This window comes from Haliotis rubra, unplaced genomic scaffold (genome assembly GCF_003918875.1).
Source record: "Haliotis rubra isolate DU_JTF1 unplaced genomic scaffold, ASM391887v1 Scf205, whole genome shotgun sequence".
Classification (NCBI taxonomy): domain Eukaryota; kingdom Metazoa; phylum Mollusca; class Gastropoda; order Lepetellida; family Haliotidae; genus Haliotis; species Haliotis rubra.
The window spans coordinates 488,644-510,731 of NW_025766059.1; the positions used below are offsets into that span (position 1 = coordinate 488,644).

At 40.4% G+C, this 22,088-nt stretch overlaps 1 protein-coding gene and 2 long non-coding RNA genes across 4 annotated transcripts in view; 1 reads left to right on the forward strand and 2 right to left on the reverse strand.

Annotated features, from left to right (window-relative positions):
- LOC124276064 (post-GPI attachment to proteins factor 2-like) overlaps positions 1 to 22,088 on the reverse strand; it is a 25,770-nt gene continuing 3,682 nt past the window's right edge. The window contains exons 4-5 of one of the 2 annotated variants that reach the window (XM_046711704.1): positions 19,238 to 19,346; positions 1 to 1,278 (exon numbers count right to left, since the gene is read on the reverse strand). In XM_046711704.1, coding sequence (XP_046567660.1) covers positions 1,130 to 1,278; positions 19,238 to 19,346 — 258 coding nt within the window. In that variant the 3' untranslated portion in view covers positions 1 to 1,129. Of the gene's footprint in view, positions 1,279 to 10,077; positions 10,232 to 19,237; positions 19,347 to 22,088 lie in introns of those variants that run through there. The other variant, XM_046711705.1, reaches the window with a different exon arrangement.
- On the reverse strand, positions 3,656 to 7,018 carry LOC124276065. The gene is made up of 3 exons (XR_006898404.1): positions 3,981 to 7,018; positions 3,717 to 3,861; positions 3,656 to 3,671 (listed from the first exon to the last, which is right to left on the reverse strand). It is a non-coding gene; the product is annotated as an uncharacterized LOC124276065 (long non-coding RNA).
- Positions 11,519 to 22,088, forward strand: part of LOC124276066 — a 23,014-nt gene continuing 12,444 nt past the window's right edge. Inside the window, exons 1-2 of the long non-coding RNA XR_006898405.1 lie at positions 11,519 to 11,529; positions 13,996 to 14,000. This is a non-coding gene — a long non-coding RNA (uncharacterized LOC124276066). The remainder of the gene's footprint in view (positions 11,530 to 13,995; positions 14,001 to 22,088) is intronic.

The window sequence follows — 22,088 nt, forward strand, 5'->3', positions numbered from 1 at the left end:
TCTGGTCCAGACTCAATTATTTACAGACCACCGCCGTATAGCTGGAATATTGCTGAGTGCGGCGTAAAACTAAACTCATTTATTACATGCATGTAATATGTTCATTTATTATATTCTTAAGGGTGAAATACTGTAAATATTGGTGAAAATAAAAATGGTATTTTCACTGTGTAGAAAAACATGTTATTTCACTTTTGCCTGGAACTACTTTCTGATTAAAGAGTTACTCGATGTCCCGCTCATTTATAAACAATGATCAAAATATAGTAAATAGAATATTTTGTTAATGTTGTCAAATAACATGTATATTTCATCTCGTGGTCTGGCAAAGTTGATATGTTCACGAGTGGCACAGTCAGATACATATTGAAGTTTGCAGTATAGGGATTGTCTTAAAATGAAAACTTGATACAATGAAAATGGTCAAAATAAAAAATCACAAAGCCTTAAGTATATAAAGGTCAGGTTTTGTGAAAAACTATTCATCTTTATCACATTCTGATAAAATTTGCTGCAAATGTATTTTAAAATTTTGTAAATCAAGCTAACACTGAAACATGCTGCTTAAAGAAAACATGAACACTGACATGTAACGTGAGACTCTTAGGGATGCGCAATATCACAGATGTGGACACACAGGCCAAAAACAGCTGCCCTTGTGTCGGCCTGAAACTTCTGTCAATCTGAAGCTTGTGTCAGCCAGAAACTTGTGTCAGACTGAAACTGGTGTCAGACTGAACCTTGCATGCAATGTAAAACTTTAAGAATGATTCCTTTCATACAAACAAATATCACACATGGAATATACATAGATCTGGAAGAAGAACCCGCATGATGAATCCTTATCCCAATAGTCTTGTGAGCATTCTCCAGGCCTAGCTAGTCTCACCATCTTTGTTCAGAACCCACCTAGTATTAACATCACTCAGCAGCTGCTAGGAGTTGCAACATCACTATTCAGATCTGACAAATCAGCAGATTCTGGCACTTCAAAGGAAATCCAACTCTTCAGAAAAGTAGCAGTAACTTGGTCACTTGGCCACCCATGAACCCATCCATCCCTCTTCCAACAGACAGACAGACAAACAGACACACACACACACAAAGTGTAGGGACCACCATAGTGAAGTCACACATCCAGATATGAGCTGCGAGCTGTCAGTGGTTCCAGGTTGACCACAGCCATGGAGTAGGTGTTGAAATCAAGGATCATGGTGCTGTGGAAGCACACATTGGAGATGACGATGAGGTATTCACACAGAGCAAACCAAGAGTAGGCTGCAACACAAGAGTGGATGTTAGTAATGTTCACAGGGAACTGCATGAAGATATTATGGCTGCAGCCAAATGCTTTATTTAAAACAACATCTGACAAATGGTAATAGATGAAAAATTTGGGTGGTAAATACTTCAATTTAATATTTTAATATATTGGGTGTTCTATAAACCAGTGATTGATATTATTTGGGTCTCATGTACCAGGATACAACTAGATTCAGACAAGTCACCCAATCTGACCACCAGGTGATGCAGAGATGCCAACCCCAATTTAGCCAGTTGGTATTTTGGCCAAAAATGAATGCAATAATCAGTATTTTGTTGGCCAAAATAAGTATTAACTTTTCCAAAGAATTTTCATAATTAATAAAGAAATATACAGGTATTCTTGTAAGTAACATTGTATGCACCTAAATCAGTAGTCAGTATCTACATATAGCTTGTTACTGAATATGTGGTCGAAATTTATTGTGTATGGTACGTATGCTATTTCCTAAGTTAATTTAATGTGTGTTTTCTTTTAAATTCGTATAGTTTAAGTGCTATCGTAGTCGCGTATTTTGTGTTGTTTTTTCGTAATGAATACGATAAAATCGTATGGGTTGGCAGCTCTGGGTTATGGCACCTCTCAAGTCAAGAGACAAGGTTCTGGGAAGCTCTTCTAACAAGGGCCCCACTGTAGACAAGCAACACAAAGCTGGGGCCCTGTTCTAAGATGGTTCCAAAACACCTTCAGTCATTTTTTTGGGTGTGACTGAGACGTCATTTCATTGCTGTGTAAACTGATCGATACTGTCTCTGTGATTATCGAAGTCATTTCTTCCCTCAACTGTGTCATTTCTTCCTCACACTGTGTCTGTAATGCAACACCTCTAACAGGAATATTATCCAATACAGTAATTAGACAAATATTTTGTATGTCTGAGTACATGATGAATGTATCTTTATCATGAGTTGCCCTTATGTACTGGATTATTAGTATTGTGTATGTGTTTATAAAGGTCCATAATGTGCAGGACATGATTCTTTACACAGAACTGGTGTCTGGGGCTGTAAAGAGTTGCCCTTAGGACATGTGTCACAGTGACAAGGTCCTATTAGTAGAGTTGCCCTTAGGACATGTGTCTGTAATTGGACAGGTCCTGTAAGTAGAGTTGCCCTTAGGACATGTGTCTGTAATTGGACAAAGTCCTGTAAGTAGAGTTGCCCAGTAATTGGACAAAGTCCTGTAAGTAGAGTTGCCCTTAGGACATGTGTCTGTAATTGGACAAGGTCCTGTAAGTAGAGTTGCCCTTAGGACATGTGTCTGTAATTGGACAAGGTCCTGTAAGTAGAGTTGCCCTTAGGACATGTGTCTGTAATTGGACAAGGTCCTGTAAGTAGAGTTGCCCTTAGGACATGTGTCTGTAATTGGACAAGGTCCTGTAAGTAGAGTTGCCCTTAGGACTTAGACAAGGTCCTGTAAGTAGAGTTGCCCATATGTGTCTGTGGACAATGTAAGTAGAGTTGCCCTTAGGATGTGTCTGTAATTGGACATGGTCCAAAGTCCTAGTAAGCCCTAGGACATGTCTGTAATTGGACAAAGTCCTATAAGCTGAGTTGCAGTTAGGACGAGTGTCAACACATGGACAAGCTCCTGTAAGTAGAGTTGCCCTTAGGACATGTGTCTGGTGTTCTGCTGGGATGTGTGGATAAATACAGTGAACACCAAGATCATTTCCAATATGTTTATTCCCATGTGAATAATAACAAAAATAATATTCATGCATTCTTATTGCAATAGTCTCTTACATGATCTGATCACATAACACTGACATAGAATACTTTAACCTACCTTTCACTGTTAACAGTGATTAAGGCAGTGACAGTGATTAAATATAGCTAAATATGTAATGTTTGAAAAATACAACAACTATAGCACTGGGTACACTTCATGATTGGACCTCGCACACAGATAATCAAGGCAACTTTTGAGTACTGTCAGCTCCACAAGGAAACTTCATACAAAAGGGTGGGACAGTTATACAGTTGGCAATATGGTTGCCTATCATGCTACATGCTAATCTACCAAATATAACTGACAAACCGGTTTTCCATTCATTAAGATTTGGTGTCTCCCGGGAGATAGACTGGTGTATTGGGTGTCCCTGGAGATAACCTGGTGTATTGGGTGTCCCTGGAGATAACCTGGTGTATTGGGTGTCCCTGGAGATAACCTGGTGTATTGGGTGTCCCTGGAGATAACCTGGTGTATCGGTGTCCCTGGAGATAACCTGGTGTATTGGGTGTCCCTGGAGATAACCTGGTGTCCCTGGAGATAACCTGGTGTGTCCCTGGAGATAACCTGTTGTATTGGGTGTCCCTGGAGATAACTGGATGTCAGGTGAGATAACCTGGTGGTGTCAGGGGACATAACCTGTGTATTGGTGTGAGATAACCTGGTGTATTGGGTGTCAGGGGAGATAACCTGGTGTATTGGGTGTCCCTGGAGATAACCTGTTGTATTGGGTGTCCCTGGAGATAACCTGGTGAATTGAATGTCAGGTGAGATAACTTTGTGTATTGGGTGTCAGGGGACATAACCTGGTGTATTGGTGTGTCAGGGGACATAACCTGGTGTATTGGTGTGTCAGGGGACATAACCTGGTGTATTGGGTGTCCCTGGAGATAACCTGGTGTATTGGTGTGTCCCTGGAGATAACCTGGTGTATTGGTGTCTCCCTGGAGATAACCTGGTGTATTGGTGTCTCCCTGGAGATAACTTGGTGTTTTCGGTGTCCGGGGAGATAACCTGGTGTTTGGGGTGTCAGGGGAGATAACCTGGTGTTTTGGGTGTCAGGGGAGATAACCTGGTGCTTTGGGTGTCAGGGGAGATAACCTGGTGTTTTGGGGTGTCAGGGGAGATAACCTGGTGTTTGGGGTGTCAGGGGAGATAACCTGGTGCTTTGGGTGTCAGGGGAGATAATCTGGTGTTGTGGGTGTCAGGGGAGATAACCTGGTGTTTGGGGTGTCTGAAGTAATCTGTTCCAGTGAGATACATAAAAGCAGGCTAAGTGACTAGTATGGTCAGGTGAACTACAACTGTAGAACTGAACTGGAAAAAATATGAACAGTTCAAATACAAAAAGTACGAAACAAGAATCAAACATACTGTCAAACTGATAACAAAAATTGTAAATATACGTCATGATTTCCTTTTTTTCATTTTCATCTCATGAAAGTAACAATAGAATCAACATTTGAAGACACGGAAGAGGCAACAATTAATGGCAACAACAAACAGTGATAATTACTGACAAAGAGATTATGTCCTAACAGCCTTCTTGAAAACCCATGTCTGTATTCAGTAGGGCTGCAACCATTCACCCAGACCTCAATTCGATTTTCGATATTGGACACTCGATTCGATCATTTTCAATTCAATTCTTCATACAAGTAAAAACATCAGATTTCATTAAACTCTCAGAGTCTGCTTTTTTAGAGTGAAATCCATCATCAAATTGGCAATGTCTTCTAACAAAAATTCTCATTGGATAATTAGCCCGGTGTCAACCAATCACATTTCGCCTTATTTCAGCGCTCGTTTCTGTTTGAGTTGGAATCAAAATTACGTTCTGGTTGTGTGGATATAATTTAAATAGGTATTCAAATATGGAATAGAAATAGTGATAATGGTTATTGAAAATCAAAACTAATGTGTCAGATTCGATTTTCGATGAATAGAACCAAATCGTTACAGCCGTTGTATACAGTAGAACCCAGCTTATGTGGATCCCAGGTATAAGGACATGACACCGATAGGATGATATTTAAGTGAAATGCAACATATTCTTCAAAAAATGCTTCATTTATCCAGAAATGTTATAATATATGGACACTGTATTTCAATTACCAACAGTACTAAATACATACAATTGTGTCCCTCTTACTGGCCAGCAACTACATTTGTTTAATAATTCATCACCTGACATCCAACATCTAAAGTACGGGTATTATGAGATCGCTGCGATCACTAAACCTGATATTACACATGCTGGTTATAAAAGTATTCATTTTATAACTGGACTGCCTTTTTTGATTTGTTTTGTTAATTTCATTTAAAATTTCATTCAATACTGTTCAACAAACTTGTGAGTGACCACACACACTAACAGAATATTTTAGTTCAACAACATTCACATTACTGATCTTAAGGCATGATATAATAGGTTTTAAGCTTCTGTAGAATTTGGGTAAGGGAGGTTACTGAAATACAGATATCCAGAAATTTGTTTGTCCTGACAAAATTTGAGAAAACACAAGCGTCCGGACAAAACAAGGTAATCTGCTGAGGATAGTTAAGTTTTGCCACAATACAACCATCATCAGTTCAGCTCAGAACTATGTCCATCAGAACTGCCTCACAAGGCAGACAAAATATCTGTCAGAACTAGTAATTTCTATTTTCAACAAAGGCAACCTCCCTTGCCCCTCATAGAGCCAGACAAATAAAAATAACATGAAACTATGTTTTTGTTATATTTTCGAGCATGATGTGGGCTTTGCTCACTTCAGTTTGTAAACAAAATAATCTAAAATGTTTCATCTTATCCAGTTTCATCCCTTGATGGTACAGGTGACCATATTTCCATTCTATCATGGTAAATGCCCTGAACTCTTGGTTACCTGGGTGGGAGAATCTCTGTGTTAAAGTTAGTGCAAAGGCAAATATTGATGATGGACTGTTTCTGCTAATTGCTTTGCACTGAAATATTTTTAGTGTAGTATAGCTTTTTTATAAAGAAAGATGATAAGCATTATCCATAGCACTTAAGACCAGAAATGGCTTGTGTAAAACACCATTCTGAAGTAAAAAATTTAGTCCTTATATTTACTATCTGACAAAATAACATCTACAGTCTGTTGTGGCTTTTCATCTATTTTGTTGATTTTATATCACTATCTGACATTCAGCGTGATGGCTCTGGGTCATGTAACCTTGTACAACAGTCTGAAAGCAGGGAGGTGGGCTATGAGCTGTTAAGGCTGGAAATATTTGCTCAACTCTTGATTTCAGAACCTAGTTAATACTTGTGGTCAGCTGGATGGCTTACACACAGTCCATACCATGTTATAACAGATGAATGTATTGGTAGGAATGCTTATCAGATTAAAGGGTTTCTAGGTTTGAGCTAAATTGGCAGACCCTGCCAATGAAACTGTTGGATAGGGCCCTTTATTGCTCAAAATGGAAATGCCCAATTTTAAGCATTTTTAGCATGTATTTAGCTTATGAAATATACTAAGGTTAAACAGATTACTCATGAGTGAATTAAAAATGCTAAATTCAGCTATTTGTTCCTGAGCAATATATTTAACTATAAAAAGCAATTGTTTCAATGTGCACCAAGTTCAGTTCTGACAAATGCAAACATTGAGAAGGCACAGAATTGAGGGAGTAGACCTAGATTGGCACAAGCACCCAGTTATGGAGCAGCGTCCATCTTTGATTAATATCTGATCCTGATACAGGATCAGACTCCACTAACAACAACATGTGGACTAATACTCTGCAGGGTAAAAAGCTAAAATAGCCAGGCTACTACAAAAATACATGGTCTTAACTAAACCACAGCTCACATACTAGGATGCATGTATAGATCATGTACATTTGACTTTACTGTAAAAATAACAACAACAAGACAAAGTCATCAATATCCCCCGCAATGGCAAAATACTCTTCATGATTATGTCTACGAGTTATGATTATGTCAAATATTTAGTGTGTATATAGAAAAGTGGAAGGAGAGTATTGAATGGTTTTTAAAGTTCTGCTCCAGGAAGGAGCACTATCACCAATTTCAGTGTAAGTCGAACTTGTTGCCATGGAAATGCCAAAAATATTTTATTCAGAAATCCCAAACTACCAAAGGCACAAGTACACTACCAGATCTATCTATGTGCCAAGTTTGGTGAAGAAATAGTAAACGGTTTTAGAGTTCTGATCCGGAAAAGAGCACTACCACTAATTTCAGTCTAAGTCGAACTTGTTGCCATGAAAAGGCCAAAAATATTTAATTCAGAATTCCCAAACTACCAAAAGGCACCAGTACACCACCAGACCAATCTATGTGCCAAGTTTGGTGAAGAAATAGTGAACGGTTTTAGAGTTCTGATCCGGAAAAGAGCACTACCACTAATTTCAGTCTAAGTCGAACTTGTTCCCATGGAAATGCCAAAAATATTTTATTCAGAATTCCAAAACTACCAAAAGGCACCAGTACACCACCAGATCCATGTATGTGCCAAGTTTGGTGAAGAAACATTGAACGGTTTTAGAGTTCTGTCTCGAAAAGACAAATGTGCTGACAGACACCCGCAGCAAAATGCCCCATAAAAAACGGGATAATGACATCGCAAGTTTCTTGGCCTTGAGATTTCATCTATTCTAGCGAAAAGCTTTAATTCCCTGAGCCATACAATATTAAGAGCAAAAGGGATTACAAATGGATTGATGCTTTTATCATAAGCAGCAGCTATCAGGTGTCTAAAGAGAAAGTACAAAATGCAGTAACTTCAACACCTCATATGCAACACTAAATTAATCATTAAATTTGTATCTAAATTGTTAAAAATATCGGGAGTATTTTAATAAGATAATGTTTGACAATTGTTTAAACGATTGCAGGAAAGAAGGAAGAAGGGCACAAACAGCATCAATGATCCTTGTCTGAAGAAATGAGGGACAATAAAATGGAGTTTGGATACATGGTATCAAATATTATTCATAATCAAGTTAATCATTCAAATACCGTAATCAAGTTAATTACACAAATACCCTTTTATTCATATTTCCAGCTATGTTTCATTACTCATTACTTGTGAGTAGCGGATAATCAATGAAAGACTGACTGACTGAGTTTGGCTTTACCCCGCTTTTGGCAATATTCCAGCAACATCACGGCAGGGGACACCAGAAATGGGCTTCACACATTGTACCCATGTAGGGATTCAAGCCCGGGTCTTTGGCGTGACGAGCCAACGCTTTAACCACTAGGCTACCCCACCGCCCCATCAATGGAAGACAATTTCATGATGAATTCTGTACTAAATGCATCCATCAAGTTATATCAGAAGCTCAAATAATCTGACAAGAAGGCATAGGTTTGTTAGCACTGAGGATTACAGCCAAGTGACCTTGACATTCAATTTAGTATTAACTGTTATTCAGTAGCAGAAGTGTGGGATTTTTTTAAACAATTCAATTTATGCAATGATGTAAAACTAAGAACTAAAGATCTTTCATGACATGTCATGTCTCTCAGAACCATGACATTAGTTGCATCTATACTGACACACATTGAAAACACAAACCAAATTCAAATGAGGAAAACTTAACAAACAACAATACTTGGATGGAAATTGTTCTACAAATATGTTGAAAATTTCATTGTGCTTGCTTTTCATAAAAAATGATTGCACGAGTTATGACTAACAAGTCCAGCGTCACACACAGACCCCCCTTACGTCCGTCAGTAGTGAGTGTGACCTCCCTGAGCCTGTACACATGCACGGAGTCGACGTGGCATGGATTCGCACAAACGTCGAACAGGTGCTTGGGGGAGGTTCTGCCACTACTGTTGTAAAGCCAGGGTCAACTCAGCGACGTTGTTTGGCTGACGTTGACGTTGCCATTGATGAATCCGGCGACCAAGCTCATGTTCATGTTGCTGCCTTTAAACGTTGTCTGCCATCTGCAAATGACACACAGAACCAGGACCCATTGAAAAACACCCACTGGTTGGAGATTCATGGTGGTTGGAGGCTATGTTGCTGTGCAAACAGGAGTCTGTTGACTCGACGTTGCATAATGACGTTTCCCGATATGGCCCCTTAGTGCCACAGCCTGCAGACGTCAAATGACTGTCATGGCGCTGATGAGGCGTCCTTTACGTCCTACGGTGTTTAGAGGTGAGTCTGCTGCTGTCTGAAAGCGGTTTCTTTGGTGAACTCGTCGGATGTGCCGGTCTGGATGTGCCATCGCGGACCCGAGTTTGTCCTAGTATATATAGTGAGTAAGTGAGTTTGGTCTTATGCTGCTTTTAGCAATATTCCTGCAATATCATGGTGGGGGACACCAGAAATGGTCTCCACACATTGTACCCATGTGGGAATCGAACCCGGTCTTTGGCGGGACGAGTGAATGCTTTTACTCCGAGGCTACCCCACCACCCCTTACATCTATATAAACATCGCCTGGGAATTTCTACTGACATATGCTGCATACAACACTGGCTTCTGTGCAGATTCAGTTAAATCCTTAGTGTCTGTGATATACCAAGAATCTAGACATAAAGTTTGTGAGGGGCATAACGGTGAGGCAAAAATTCCCCGAAATTGTTCTTTAAAGGGTTCGAAACATCCCTATATCTACCCAGTTTTATCTGGTTTTCTTTGACAGGTATTAAGTCACCATATCATACTTGGTATTCAGGATTTTTGAAAAAGCATTACATCATCATACCTCCCAAGGTATATTTTGAAGGGCAGATTACATCATAGACAATTTTTATTTCCATTATGATGTGTTTTCTGAGGTCTTGATAATCATATTTAGATTACTGTATATTATGACTAATAGGTGGAAGAATATGGCTGATTATGACTAATATTTGGAAGAATATGTATATATGACTATATATGACCATTTATTTACATTGTTAAAGTAATAAATATGATTAAAACAAAATCTCCGATTATAAAATAGAATATAATATGACTAAAATATGATAAAATATAAATAGACAACAAAAGGTTCTGTACATTCTTCAAATATGTTTTCTCTCTATTTTGTTGACCATATCCCTTTGTGCCAAGACAAGATTGAAGTCTTCAAAATCAAATATTGCCGTTGAATGGAAAGCTATGTTTGTTAAGACTGTGAGATATTCACACGCAGCAAAACCAGTGTACACTGAAAAACAGAAAGAAAAAACTACTGAACGAAATTCACCAACATAAAGGATTGATAATTATGACGAGGATATGTGCACTATCAGGGCTCCAGATAAGGGCCATATCGACGTATGTACGGATAAAAAATATGCACGATACGATAGGGAAATTTTGAAAACGTAGTAGATACGCACCACAGCAATGGTGTACGAATCATTTACAGACGTATTTATATGAAAAGTATTGTTTTATTGCTTATTGACCTGTTTACACAAGAGTTGCAATGTTGTGGTGCATATACCAAACGAAACACAAGAATACTGTTTACTAATTTCCATTCAGTACTCTAAATGTACTCTTAAGTTTTTCCAGTACTCCTATATTGAAAAAATAAGGAGTACATACTCCTGATGTTGAAAAATTATCTGGAGCCCTGCACTATATAAATATCCTATAATAATATTAATAAAATAAATACACACTGCATTTCATAACATTAACAGGTACAGAAAACTATGGTTTTAACGATGAAATCAGTTGCTTTTAGTTTGTAATGACCATTTTAGTTAATAATACCATATTCTGGGAAAGAATCCGTCCTCATCTAACGCATGCTTGTCATAAGAGGCAACTAATTGTTAGTGAGTGACTGGGGTACCTTGTTGCTTGGAGTAACTGAGTGAGTTTTGTTTTACACTGCACTCAGCAATATTCCAGCTATAAGGCGGCAGTCTGTACATATTCGGATCTGGACCAGATAATCCAGGGATCAACAGCATGAACATCAATCAAAAACTCTAGCCCGGGGATGGCAAGAAAAATCTATTTTAAGCTGAAAACCTAATATTGTGTCACCGAATTGATCAATTTGAAATAAAATCAGCGGAAATCCGCGGATCAGCGGAAAATTGCCATCCCTGCTAGCCTGAAAACCCATGATCAGCAGATCCTGTCACAACTAAGGGAAAGCAATTTATGGTACCATAATCATAGATCACAGGGCACTTGTCCTGTGGATGATTTCTTTTATTCAAGGTGCCAAATATTCTTAAGTTGAAAATTTGAGTCGAACCTACTGGGTGTTCTTAAACCAGTAAGAGAATGTTTTAAAAGATCTATCTGCTTATAACTGTTTCAGGTGCGTATACACTTCTGTCCATGCAATGCCTCCAGTGAGATCATACAGGTTGACAGCAGTGACGCATGTCTAATACGTCCCAGCAAACCAGTGGTTGACAGCACGAGCAACAGTCCAGGTCACCATATCTGTCAGATCACAACTGAGTCAGAGTTTTATGCGACAGATGTGTGCATACAGTATGCACAAATGTATAAGTGAGTGAGTTGGGTTTTACGCCACTTTTAGCAATATTCCAGCAACATCACGACGGGGACACCAGAAATAAGCTTCACAGATTGTACCCATGTGGGAAATCGAACCCAGGCCTTTGGCGAGACGAGCGAACGCTATAACCACTAGGCTACCCCATTGCCCCCACAAATGTATAAAATGAACTTGGAAAAACTAGGTATTGTATCCCTATGGATGCACGGTGACATTCACAGAAAAAGGTTTGTAGAGTAAGAGAGTTCCTGTAAGACGTAATCTTATATCTCACAGTACAGTATATTACACACCTTCATTTCGTATTCTTCATTTGTTCTGTCTGAACCATGGGTTTTATGAGTGATGAAATATAACAGAATTATACAAGTAAAGTTTGTACATATATAATCTTTTAAATGTTTTTGTGATCATTGTGTGTGCTAAAACATCAGCTGAAAATGGGACATGCATTCACAGGCACATTTTACGCAGGGGTGGAAATAACTTTAAACTTGCTAGTGTACTCCGGTACAGTGGCACATGTAAAATCACTTGCCCTGATAATTTTTCCACTATACCTGCTATTTTCTTGTTGATTTTATAAATAACCAACATAATTAACGTTGGAAAGTCAACTGGACACCGATACAGTTTGATATACAAATTTGTTTGCCTAACAGAAAAACACTTGACTGGACATGTATATATATATATATATAAATATATATATGGCTTAGCCGTGAACAGCCTCTGTGTTTTAACAGGATGTATAGGATGTTGGCGCTTGCCTAAAGTAGGGCATGGATCATCTTATCATATTCAAGTGAATTCTGAGAAGTCTGGTGATAAGTGTCTAATTGTCGTTCTAAGATCTATTTAGGCCAGCGAACATCACGATCTCGTCATGGATTCAACAAGAACCAATATAAATTTAGCGGAATAGTTGATGCTCGATGATCAACTTGTCTATAGGTTGATCTTATACGAAGTCGCCAGCGAAGGCTGGCCCATCAACCCGGCTGTACATCAGGTCCTTTCGCCAGCGAAGGCCTTATGCGAGAGCTGTACATCTAGGTCCTTCGTCAAGGTGGTCCATTGACTTCCTTGTGAAGGTGACATCATCCTGGCTGCTCGTTGGCGGGGGTGCCTCTGGGGTGCTGTATCGTTGGAGCCGGCGAAAACTTTCGGACCCTGCTACGCAGATATTGGTCCTCCATGATGTTCATAATTTGTCATCATGTATCTTCTGGGATGGTCTCGCGGCGAGATTAAAATTACGGTGCTTTATCCTGCGGTGTTAATGAAGGGGTCCACGGAGAAAATCGTCCGACATCAGTGTAGAGGCATCAGGCTGCATGGTGATCTCTGCTGATGTCGTTAGCCAATAATCACCGGTGGATTTCTTGTAGGCGTCGTCGAGGGATGATGATCAGCTGATCATCGTGAGGTCAAAATCGGCTGGAACAATCTGGTTAGAAAGTCCTAGTAGACCGTTGATTTTTCCCTCAGAATTTCGGCGCTGCCCTGGGTGTGCGGCGTCTCGTTAGTGTTAGTAATGATGGAATCCCTCAGGGCTGATCATGGCATATCGCGTTGGTACACATCAGGCTGCAATCTGTGCAGCAGCCGGTCAATCTTGATGTACATCGGTATGATGACCGGCTGATCACATACAGGCCCAAAACCGATGGGAGCGGTCACCGGTTATTTGAGATGTAGTAGAAAAACCCTCTAGTCTTCTGCTCGCGGCGATGGGATGTCTGGGAAGCAGGATGCTTCTTGGAGATGGCGGACTTCGATCCCACACCTCTCCACACTCTGTGGAACCACCACGGGGGAGAATTGACCAACAGCAGTAGACTGGCCGAGGTTCGGTGTATGCAGTCATACTAGACTCTGCATAACGACCTATCTGCTGTTGCCAAACGCTAGAATTGGATAAATTAGTACGCGCTGCAATGTGAATATAATAAACATGGCGCCGTACATCATATTAAAGTAGGATCAGCAGCAGCACAAATCACTTGCGTCCTGATAAACTGTAAACGACTAAATTCAATATATAATCACTATTGCAAAGGGATATGAGTGGTAATGGGAGACACAGGCGCTTTTCTTGTTGACCGTTCCCGCTGGCTTTATAAATAACTAATTGAAGTGATTTTAAATTGAAGGGAGCCAACATGTTAGCAAGAAGAGAAGACAAGCAAAAAAGCATGAGTTGTATAATCTTTTGAAAGTCAACTGAAAATGGACACACAGTTTGCGATACAGTTTGATATACAACCGTTTTCCACATCGACTCGACATCGGGCAGTGGGTTATTTCCACCCCTGTTTACGGTATCGCTTACTGAATTCTGTACATCAAACAAAGCATAACAGGGTTAAATTGAAGCATTCAGATCTTCCACTGGTGCAACCTGTAGCTGCAACATGCAACCAACCTGCACCCAGTGCATGTTACTGTTTTGCTGTTCAATGATTAAAGAACCTATTTTTTCACTTGTACTTGAAACAAACATACAAGGATAGATTCATATACATGTACTGGATATACTTGTCTTTTGAAATCTTGGTAGGCAGATTCATATACATGTACTGGATATACTTGTCTTTTGAAATCTTGGTAGGCAGATTCATATCATGCACTGGATATACTTGTCTTTTGAAATCTTGGTGGGCAGATTCATATACATGTACTGGATATACTTGTCTTTTGAAATCTTGGTGGGCAGATTCATATACATGTACTGGATATACTTGTCTTTTGAAATCTTGGTAGGCAGATTCATATATTTCACATTATTGGGAATTGTTTCTATTTGTAACCTACAACATCAGTTCATCAGTGAATAAACTACATCTACATACAATATACGTCACGCAAAACAAATACATGTAGTGTACAAAATACCCCATTTTCTGTGAACATGGTACATGCTTTTGTGCCAATTTCACAGTTTGACGAAAGGATATCTTAGTTTGGCCAGACAGCTCTATTTTGGGATGCCATTGTCACACCTTAATGATTCAGTATTAATATAGTGCACAAGTGATAATATTCTCTGGATCTTATCTATAGAAAATTTGCATTCTTGTTAATCTTCTATAATAACGTTACCATGACAACGGGAGGGAAAGTGGAAGAGGGGTACAAAAATGGTTGGTTGGTTGTTGTTTAACGCCGCACTCAGCAATATTCCAGCTATATGGCGGCGGTCTGTAAATAATCGATTCTGGACCAGACACTCCAGTGATCAACAGCATGAGCATCGATCTATGCAATTGGGATATGATGACATGTGTCAAACAAGTCAGTGAGCCTGACCACCTAATCCCGTTAGTCGCCTCTTACAAGCATGGGGTGCTGAAAACCAATTCTAACCTGGATCTTCATTGGTATGAGGGTATACAAACTGTTTTGCCTAGATACAAAATAAGGGAAAAGGATATTTCTTAAAACACAGCTGAATATTTAGAAATAACGAATACAAATTAAAACATAACTACAAGATGTACAAAAAAAGTCAACTAATAAATTACGCAAACTGTCAAAAGAAAACATAATCTATGTTTCTTCAACTTAAGAGTTAGTTTAGTTTAGTTTTACACCTCACTCAGCAATATTCCAGCTATATGGTGGCGGTCTGTAAATATTCGAGTCTGGACCAGACACTCCAGTGATCAACAGCATGAGCATCGATCTACGCAATTGGGATATGATGACATGTGTCAACCAAGTCAGTGAGCCTGACCACCCGATCCCGTTAGTCGCCTCTTACGACAAGCATAGTCACCTTTTGTGGCAAGCATGGGTTGCTGAAGACCTATTCCACCCCGGATCTTCACGTGTCCTTAAACTTCAGAAAAGAAATGAGCAATGAAATTATATTAGAAGGCAATACCCTGCTCAGTCCCACACATGTTAAAAAGACATCATGGTCAAACACACAAGCAGCTCACTACTTCAGCTTTGAAGTATCTGACCTAAACCTTCATGTACACCAACTGTTAAACCTCTATCTATAAATACATGGCAGAATGAATGTATGGACATTGCACAGTACTCCGGCAGCCATTCTCCATTCAGACATCAAGAAACTAAACAAACATGTCAGAGCCGGACACTAAAGATCCATGCTGAAGCATCGCGTACCTTGTATTTGCAATACGAATTTACCTCAGAAGAATGGTATGAGTTGACCTACCCCTGACATCAAATATCAATAACTAACAATGGATATTTCTAAGCCTTTTCTCATAAAGTAAACATACTTTATCTTGTTGATTGCACAAACCTATCGACACCATTATCACATGCTTGTCGGTTTACAGAATGATTCTCTGAACTGTTATTGACATTATTTTCTATATTCTTTCACCTGTTCTAATGGAGATTGATTCACACACAAGTGCTAGATGAATGCAAAGCAATTTGAGTTTGGTAGTTGTATGAAAGTAAAATGTTAGAAAGCTGAGGTAATGTCTACAATAAGCATTCCTGGTCACCTATCAAACTGCCAACTGTACTGACAGACTTTTAAAAGTCGGGATGCACAGTCTATCTCTATATAATTATATTTATTACACATGTGTTCTGAATATCTTTATGAGACGATTTTGGTTATTTGAAACAGGTGTTGTGTAACCAGTTTAAATTTATCCAACGAATGTTGTGTAACCAAACTAGGTTATTCAACGATAGTGACGCCATAATGCTGAACTTTCTGTTGCCACTTCGATGTTTTAAATTAACATTACAACTCCATTCAAGCAATTTTTACCAGAAATGTCAACCAAACAATCATTAGGTTTGTGGATAATTAAAATTCAATTTCGGTGTCCAATTGAATATTTTTAATTGTTTATTTTCATCTATAAAGTATCTCCCTTTCCTTTTGTTTACATCGTCTGCTTGATTTGTCATCATGTATCACACTGTTTTCCCGTCCTGTGTGTAATAAATAGATCACAAAACTCGTGGATGTTGAATAAGGAAAATATTCCATCCACTCGTTTTGTTTGATAATCTCTATATCATGCCCACTGGGTACTGATAGTTGTTTGGATATTCCATATATTTTAACTCTCATCACCATTTTATTGGTTATTGTTACATTTAAGTGTAGACATTGTTTTAATAGTTCTGGTAAAATGCTGAGTTTTCTGGTAAAATATAATTTGTATTTGTTTGTGTTCTGCCTCAAGTGAATAAGGCCTCACAAAAACTCACATCACTGACATACATGTTCAAGTACCTTTTTAAGCATTTATTACTATAGTCTGTTTGCAGTGAAAACGTACCGATGAATTTCACTTCAAACAAAAACGTAAATAAAAAAAAGTGAAATTAGAAGTACAAATGAGGATTCGCAATCTTAATTTCATCTTATTCGATTTACTTTTTTGTTTAAATTGACATTCATCAGTAGGTTTTCAATGCAAACAGACTATATAGGACATGTGACAATATAGAACAAACTTTATGGATAACAACTTCTTTTATTTAGCAAGTGTCAAGCAGGGATAACTGCTTGACAATGATACAAGAATCTGTATCAAAACGTGGCACTTGATAATAAAAGAAGTTGTTATCCATAAAGTTTGTTCTATATTGTACTTCCCAGCTTCTAAAAACATGTGATGTATGTAAATGTAAAATGCGTAAAATTGTTCAGTTTAAAATGATTAAACCTGTCATTACTCAGGATCCTGTTGTTGTTCTGTTGGAATCTTCATGTTTTTCATCATCAGTTTTTATGCAAACAACAGAGAGCTAACTGGGTAATGGGGATCACCATCTTCATCAGCACCATCACCAAGAATTGTCACTACTGTTATGAACTATGATACATTATCACTCTATTTGTATGAAAGAGAAAAAGAGACCTGGGACCTTTTATTAGGTAATATATCACTGAACCACACAACCTCTGCAGCCAACATCTCTGCAGCCAAGTGACTGACATCCAGGAAGGAAGAAGAAGGAAGGTGACTGTGAGCTTGTAGGACTGATGGCATTGGCTGGTGGGAAGGGAAGGAAGGAAGGAAGGTTGGCCTGTGTAGACCTGTAGGACTGATGACATTGTACCTTGGAGCTGATGAGCAGGGAAGGAAGGAGGGAGGGTTGGCCTGTGTAGACCTGTAGGACTGATGACATTGTACCCTTGAGCATGGTGGCTGGATTTCTGTCAGCTATTCATCAGAACCAGCCTTGTCATATATTTTACATCATACGTTACATACAGGCCGCTGTGATGTAGTTTACCACTGACAGTGGCATGGAACAACTAACAAAACTTCATAGCATCTCCCAGTTTTGAGCGTTGGCGCAGTCAGACACAAAAGGTTACATTTACACATGCATGTTGTAAGAGGAATATCACATGATGATCAGGTGGACAATATCAGCTTAGGTATTCCGTTCACTGCACTACTTTACATGTATGAATATACATGTCACAGGCCATATGATAAAGAACTCCAGCTCTGCCATGTATACAAATCTGATCAGCCTATCAAGCGTATGTAACATGGGTCAAGAAACTTATAAAACAGTAGTTATTGTATTGATACAAATTGTGATCCGCAGATGTCATCATGCATTGGTTTAGGGAACTGGCCACAGTTATACCGGACCCTGGTTCTATACAGATGGAATATACTGCTCATATTCACACTCTCACTCTGGCATCCATCAGAAGTGGTAGGAGTTTGTGTGGATGCTATGATCTTTGGATAATACCAAAGACCAACCTCTGAACCATAGTTTAAGTACAAGAGGTATTTAGTCATATAGTAACCATTATTAAAACATGTTGTTGCATCGACATTTCAAACAACTTTCTTTGCTACTGCTTGATTTCTGACAACAAATTTAACTTGTTGCTTAAGCTAAGTTTTCTTTTCAATTTTCTAAACTTGGCTTATAGTGACTACAGAACTAAGAGTAAACAATCTAACAACACTGATTAAATTTTTGTTTTGTCAAGTTTAGCAATTGCAAAATTTGAAAATTAGGAACATCATTGACAGACCATGTAACAATAACCCATTAATGCTAACAAGACTGACTGACTGACTAAGTTTGGTTTTACGCCGCTTTTAGCAATATTTCAGCAACATCACGGCAGGGGACACCAGAAATGGGCTTCACACATTGTACCCATGTGGGGATTCGAACCCGGGTCTTCGGCATGACGAGCCAATGCCTTAACCATTAGGCTACCCCACCGCCCCTAATGCTAACAAGAAACTCAGTCATCAGTCACCACACTAGATTGGGTGAGGACATTGTTGTGATATGTTAAATGGGGAGACAGGGTTAGAATAGTCTCCTGCAGCCTATGCTAGTCATAAGGGGGTCCGAAACAATCAGGTGGTCAGATGTGGTGACTTGGGGTGGATTGTTGCTCATAATATTAATCACTGGATTGTCTGGACCAGCTGTGATATTTTACAGCCATCATACAGCTGAACTCTCAATGTGGTGATGTACAACAAACACAGTATCCGTTATAGTAAAGAATCAGTTAGACTGACAGTTTGGTTTTACGCCGCTTTTAGCAATATTCCAGCAACATCACGGAGGGGAATCATTTACATCAAGAGTTGAAGATTTCATGAGGACTGAAATAGAATTTTTTCAGATTTGTATTTGCTATGTTGTTGTTCATATAGAGTTATCTGCCCTTACCTCCAGGTTCACAGTAAGCATTGTGACGGAAGAAGAGATACACAGCAAACATGAAGATGGAAATGTTGAAGAGGAACAACGAGCTCTTGTGCCGCAGAGATTTCATTTCCTGGAAAACAAACAAAGTAATGAGTTTTATGGTTTTACGTCCCTTTTAGCAATATTCCCGCAATATCACAGCAGGGGACACCAGATACGGGCTTCTCAAATCGTGCCCATGTGGGGAATCGAACCCAGGTCTTTGGCGTCACGAGCCAACACTTTAACCACTAGGCTACCTCACAGACCCAAAGTAATAAGAGGTGAGGTGAAAGTGGGTTTAACGTCATGCTTGAGAATATTTCGCACATATGACAACGTGCATGCATGTGTATGTGTATGTTTGGCTGCTTGTACTAGCCCAGACTTAAGCTGGTTTTATAGTGCTAGCCCACTGAGATACCACGCCGCAGTGAAGCATGAATACCCCACTCAGACACATTATACTGACTCAGAGCCAACCAGTCCTTGTTGTACCCATTAATGCTGAGCGCCAGGAAGGGACCAACAAGTACCATATTTTAACGTCTTTTGGTCTGTGTGCCTTTTGAAAACATGGTTTCATCAGTTATTTGTCTATTTAAACTTTTGGATCCTGCTCAGTGTTAAAAAGTCGAATTACAAGAGCAAGCTATTCAACTTCAAATAAGATAAAAACTGCTTGAACATGAGGACAATGTGAGGTATCAAACTGCCAGTCTTTTATATTACTAAACTACCTAGAGAGGCTAAACTCTAATTAGCTGACTGACACACCCCACTCTGTTGGGTGCTACATACCGTATGTAAGATGGACCTCCCATTGGCTGACTGTCCCCAGGTGCTACATACCGTATGTAAGATGGACCTCCCATTGGCTGACTGTCCCCAGGTGCTACATACCGTATGTAAGATGGACCTCCCATTGGCTGACTGTCCCCAGGTGCTACATACCGTATGTAAGATGGACCTCCCATTGGCTGACTGTCCCCAGGTGCTACATACCATATGTAAGATGGACCTCCCATTGGCTGACTGTCCCCAGGTGCTACATACCATATGTAAGATGGACCTCCCATTGGCTGACTGTCCCCAGGTGCTACATACCGTATGTAAGATGGACCTCCCATTGGCTGACTGTCCCCAGGTGCTACATACCGTATGTAAGATGGACCTCCCATTGGCTGACTGTCCCCAGGTGCTACATACCGTATGTAAGATGGACCTCCCATTGGCTGACTGTCCCCAGGTGCTACATACCGTATGTAAGATGGACCTCCCATTGGCTGACTGTCCCCAGGTGCTACATACCGTATGTAAGATGGACCTCCCATTGGCTGACTGTCCCCAGGTGCTACATACCGTATGTAAGATGGACCTCCCATTGGCTGACTGTCCCCAGGTGCTACATACCGTATGTAAGATGGACCTCCCATTGGCTGACTGTCCCCAGGTGCTACAGGTGCTACATACCGTATGTAAGATGGACCTCCCATTGGCTGACAGGTGCTACAATACCCATGTAAGATGCTATTGGCTGACTGTCCCCAGGTGCTACATATGTATGTAAGATGGACCTCCCATTGGCTGACTGTCCCCAGGTGCTACATACCGTATGTAAGATGGCTCCCATTGGCTGACTGTCCCCAGGTGCTACATACCGTATGTAAGATGGACCTCCCATTGGCTGACTGACCAGGTGCTACATACCCAGTAAGATGGCTACATCCCAGGTGCTACATACCGTATGTAAGATGGACCTCCCATTGGCTGACTGTCCCCAGGTGCTACATACCGTATGTAAGATGGACCTCCCATTGGCTGACTGTCCCCAGGTGCTACATACCGTATGTAAGATGGACCTCCCATTGGCTGACTGTCCCCAGGTGCTACATACCGTATGTAAGATGGACCTCCCATTGGCTGACTGTCCCCAGGTGCTACATACCGTATGTAAGATGGACCTCCCATTGGCTGACTGTCCCCAGGTGCTACATACCCGTATGTAAGATGGACCTCCCATTGGCTGACTGTCCCCAGGTGCTACATACCGTATGTAAGATGGACCTCCCATTGGCTGACTGTCCCCAGGTGCTACATACCGTATGTAAGATGGACCTCCCATTGGCTGACTGTCCCCAGGTGCTACATACCGTATGTAAGATGGACCTCCCATTGGCTGACTGTCCCCAGGTGCTACATACCGTATGTAAGATGGACCTCCCATTGGCTGACTGTCCCCAGGTGCTACATACCGTATGTAAGATGGACCTCCCATTGGCTGACTGTCCCCAGGTGCTACATACCGTATGTAAGATGGACCTCCCATTGGCTGCAGGTGAGATGGACCCCAGGTGCTGTCCCCAGGTGCTACATACCGTATGTAAGATGGACCTCCCATTGGCTGACTGTCCCCAGGTGCTACATACCGTATGTAAGATGGACCTCCCATTGGCTGACTGTCCCCAGGTGCTACATACCGTATGTAAGATGGACCTCCCATTGGCTGACTGTCCCCAGGTGCTACATACCGTATGTAAGATGGACCTCCCATTGGCTGACTGTCCCCAGGTGCTACATACCGTATGTAAGATGGACCTCCCATTGGCTGACTGTCCCCAGGTGCTACATACCATTATGTATAGAGATGGACCTCCCATTGGCTGACTGTCCCCAGGTGCTACATACCGTATGTAAGATGGACCTCCCATTGGCTGACTGTCCCCAGGTGCTACATACCGTATGTAAGATGGACCTCCCATTGGCTGACTGTCCCCAGGTGCTACATACCGTATGTAAGATGGACCTCCCATTGGCTGACTGTCCCCAGGTG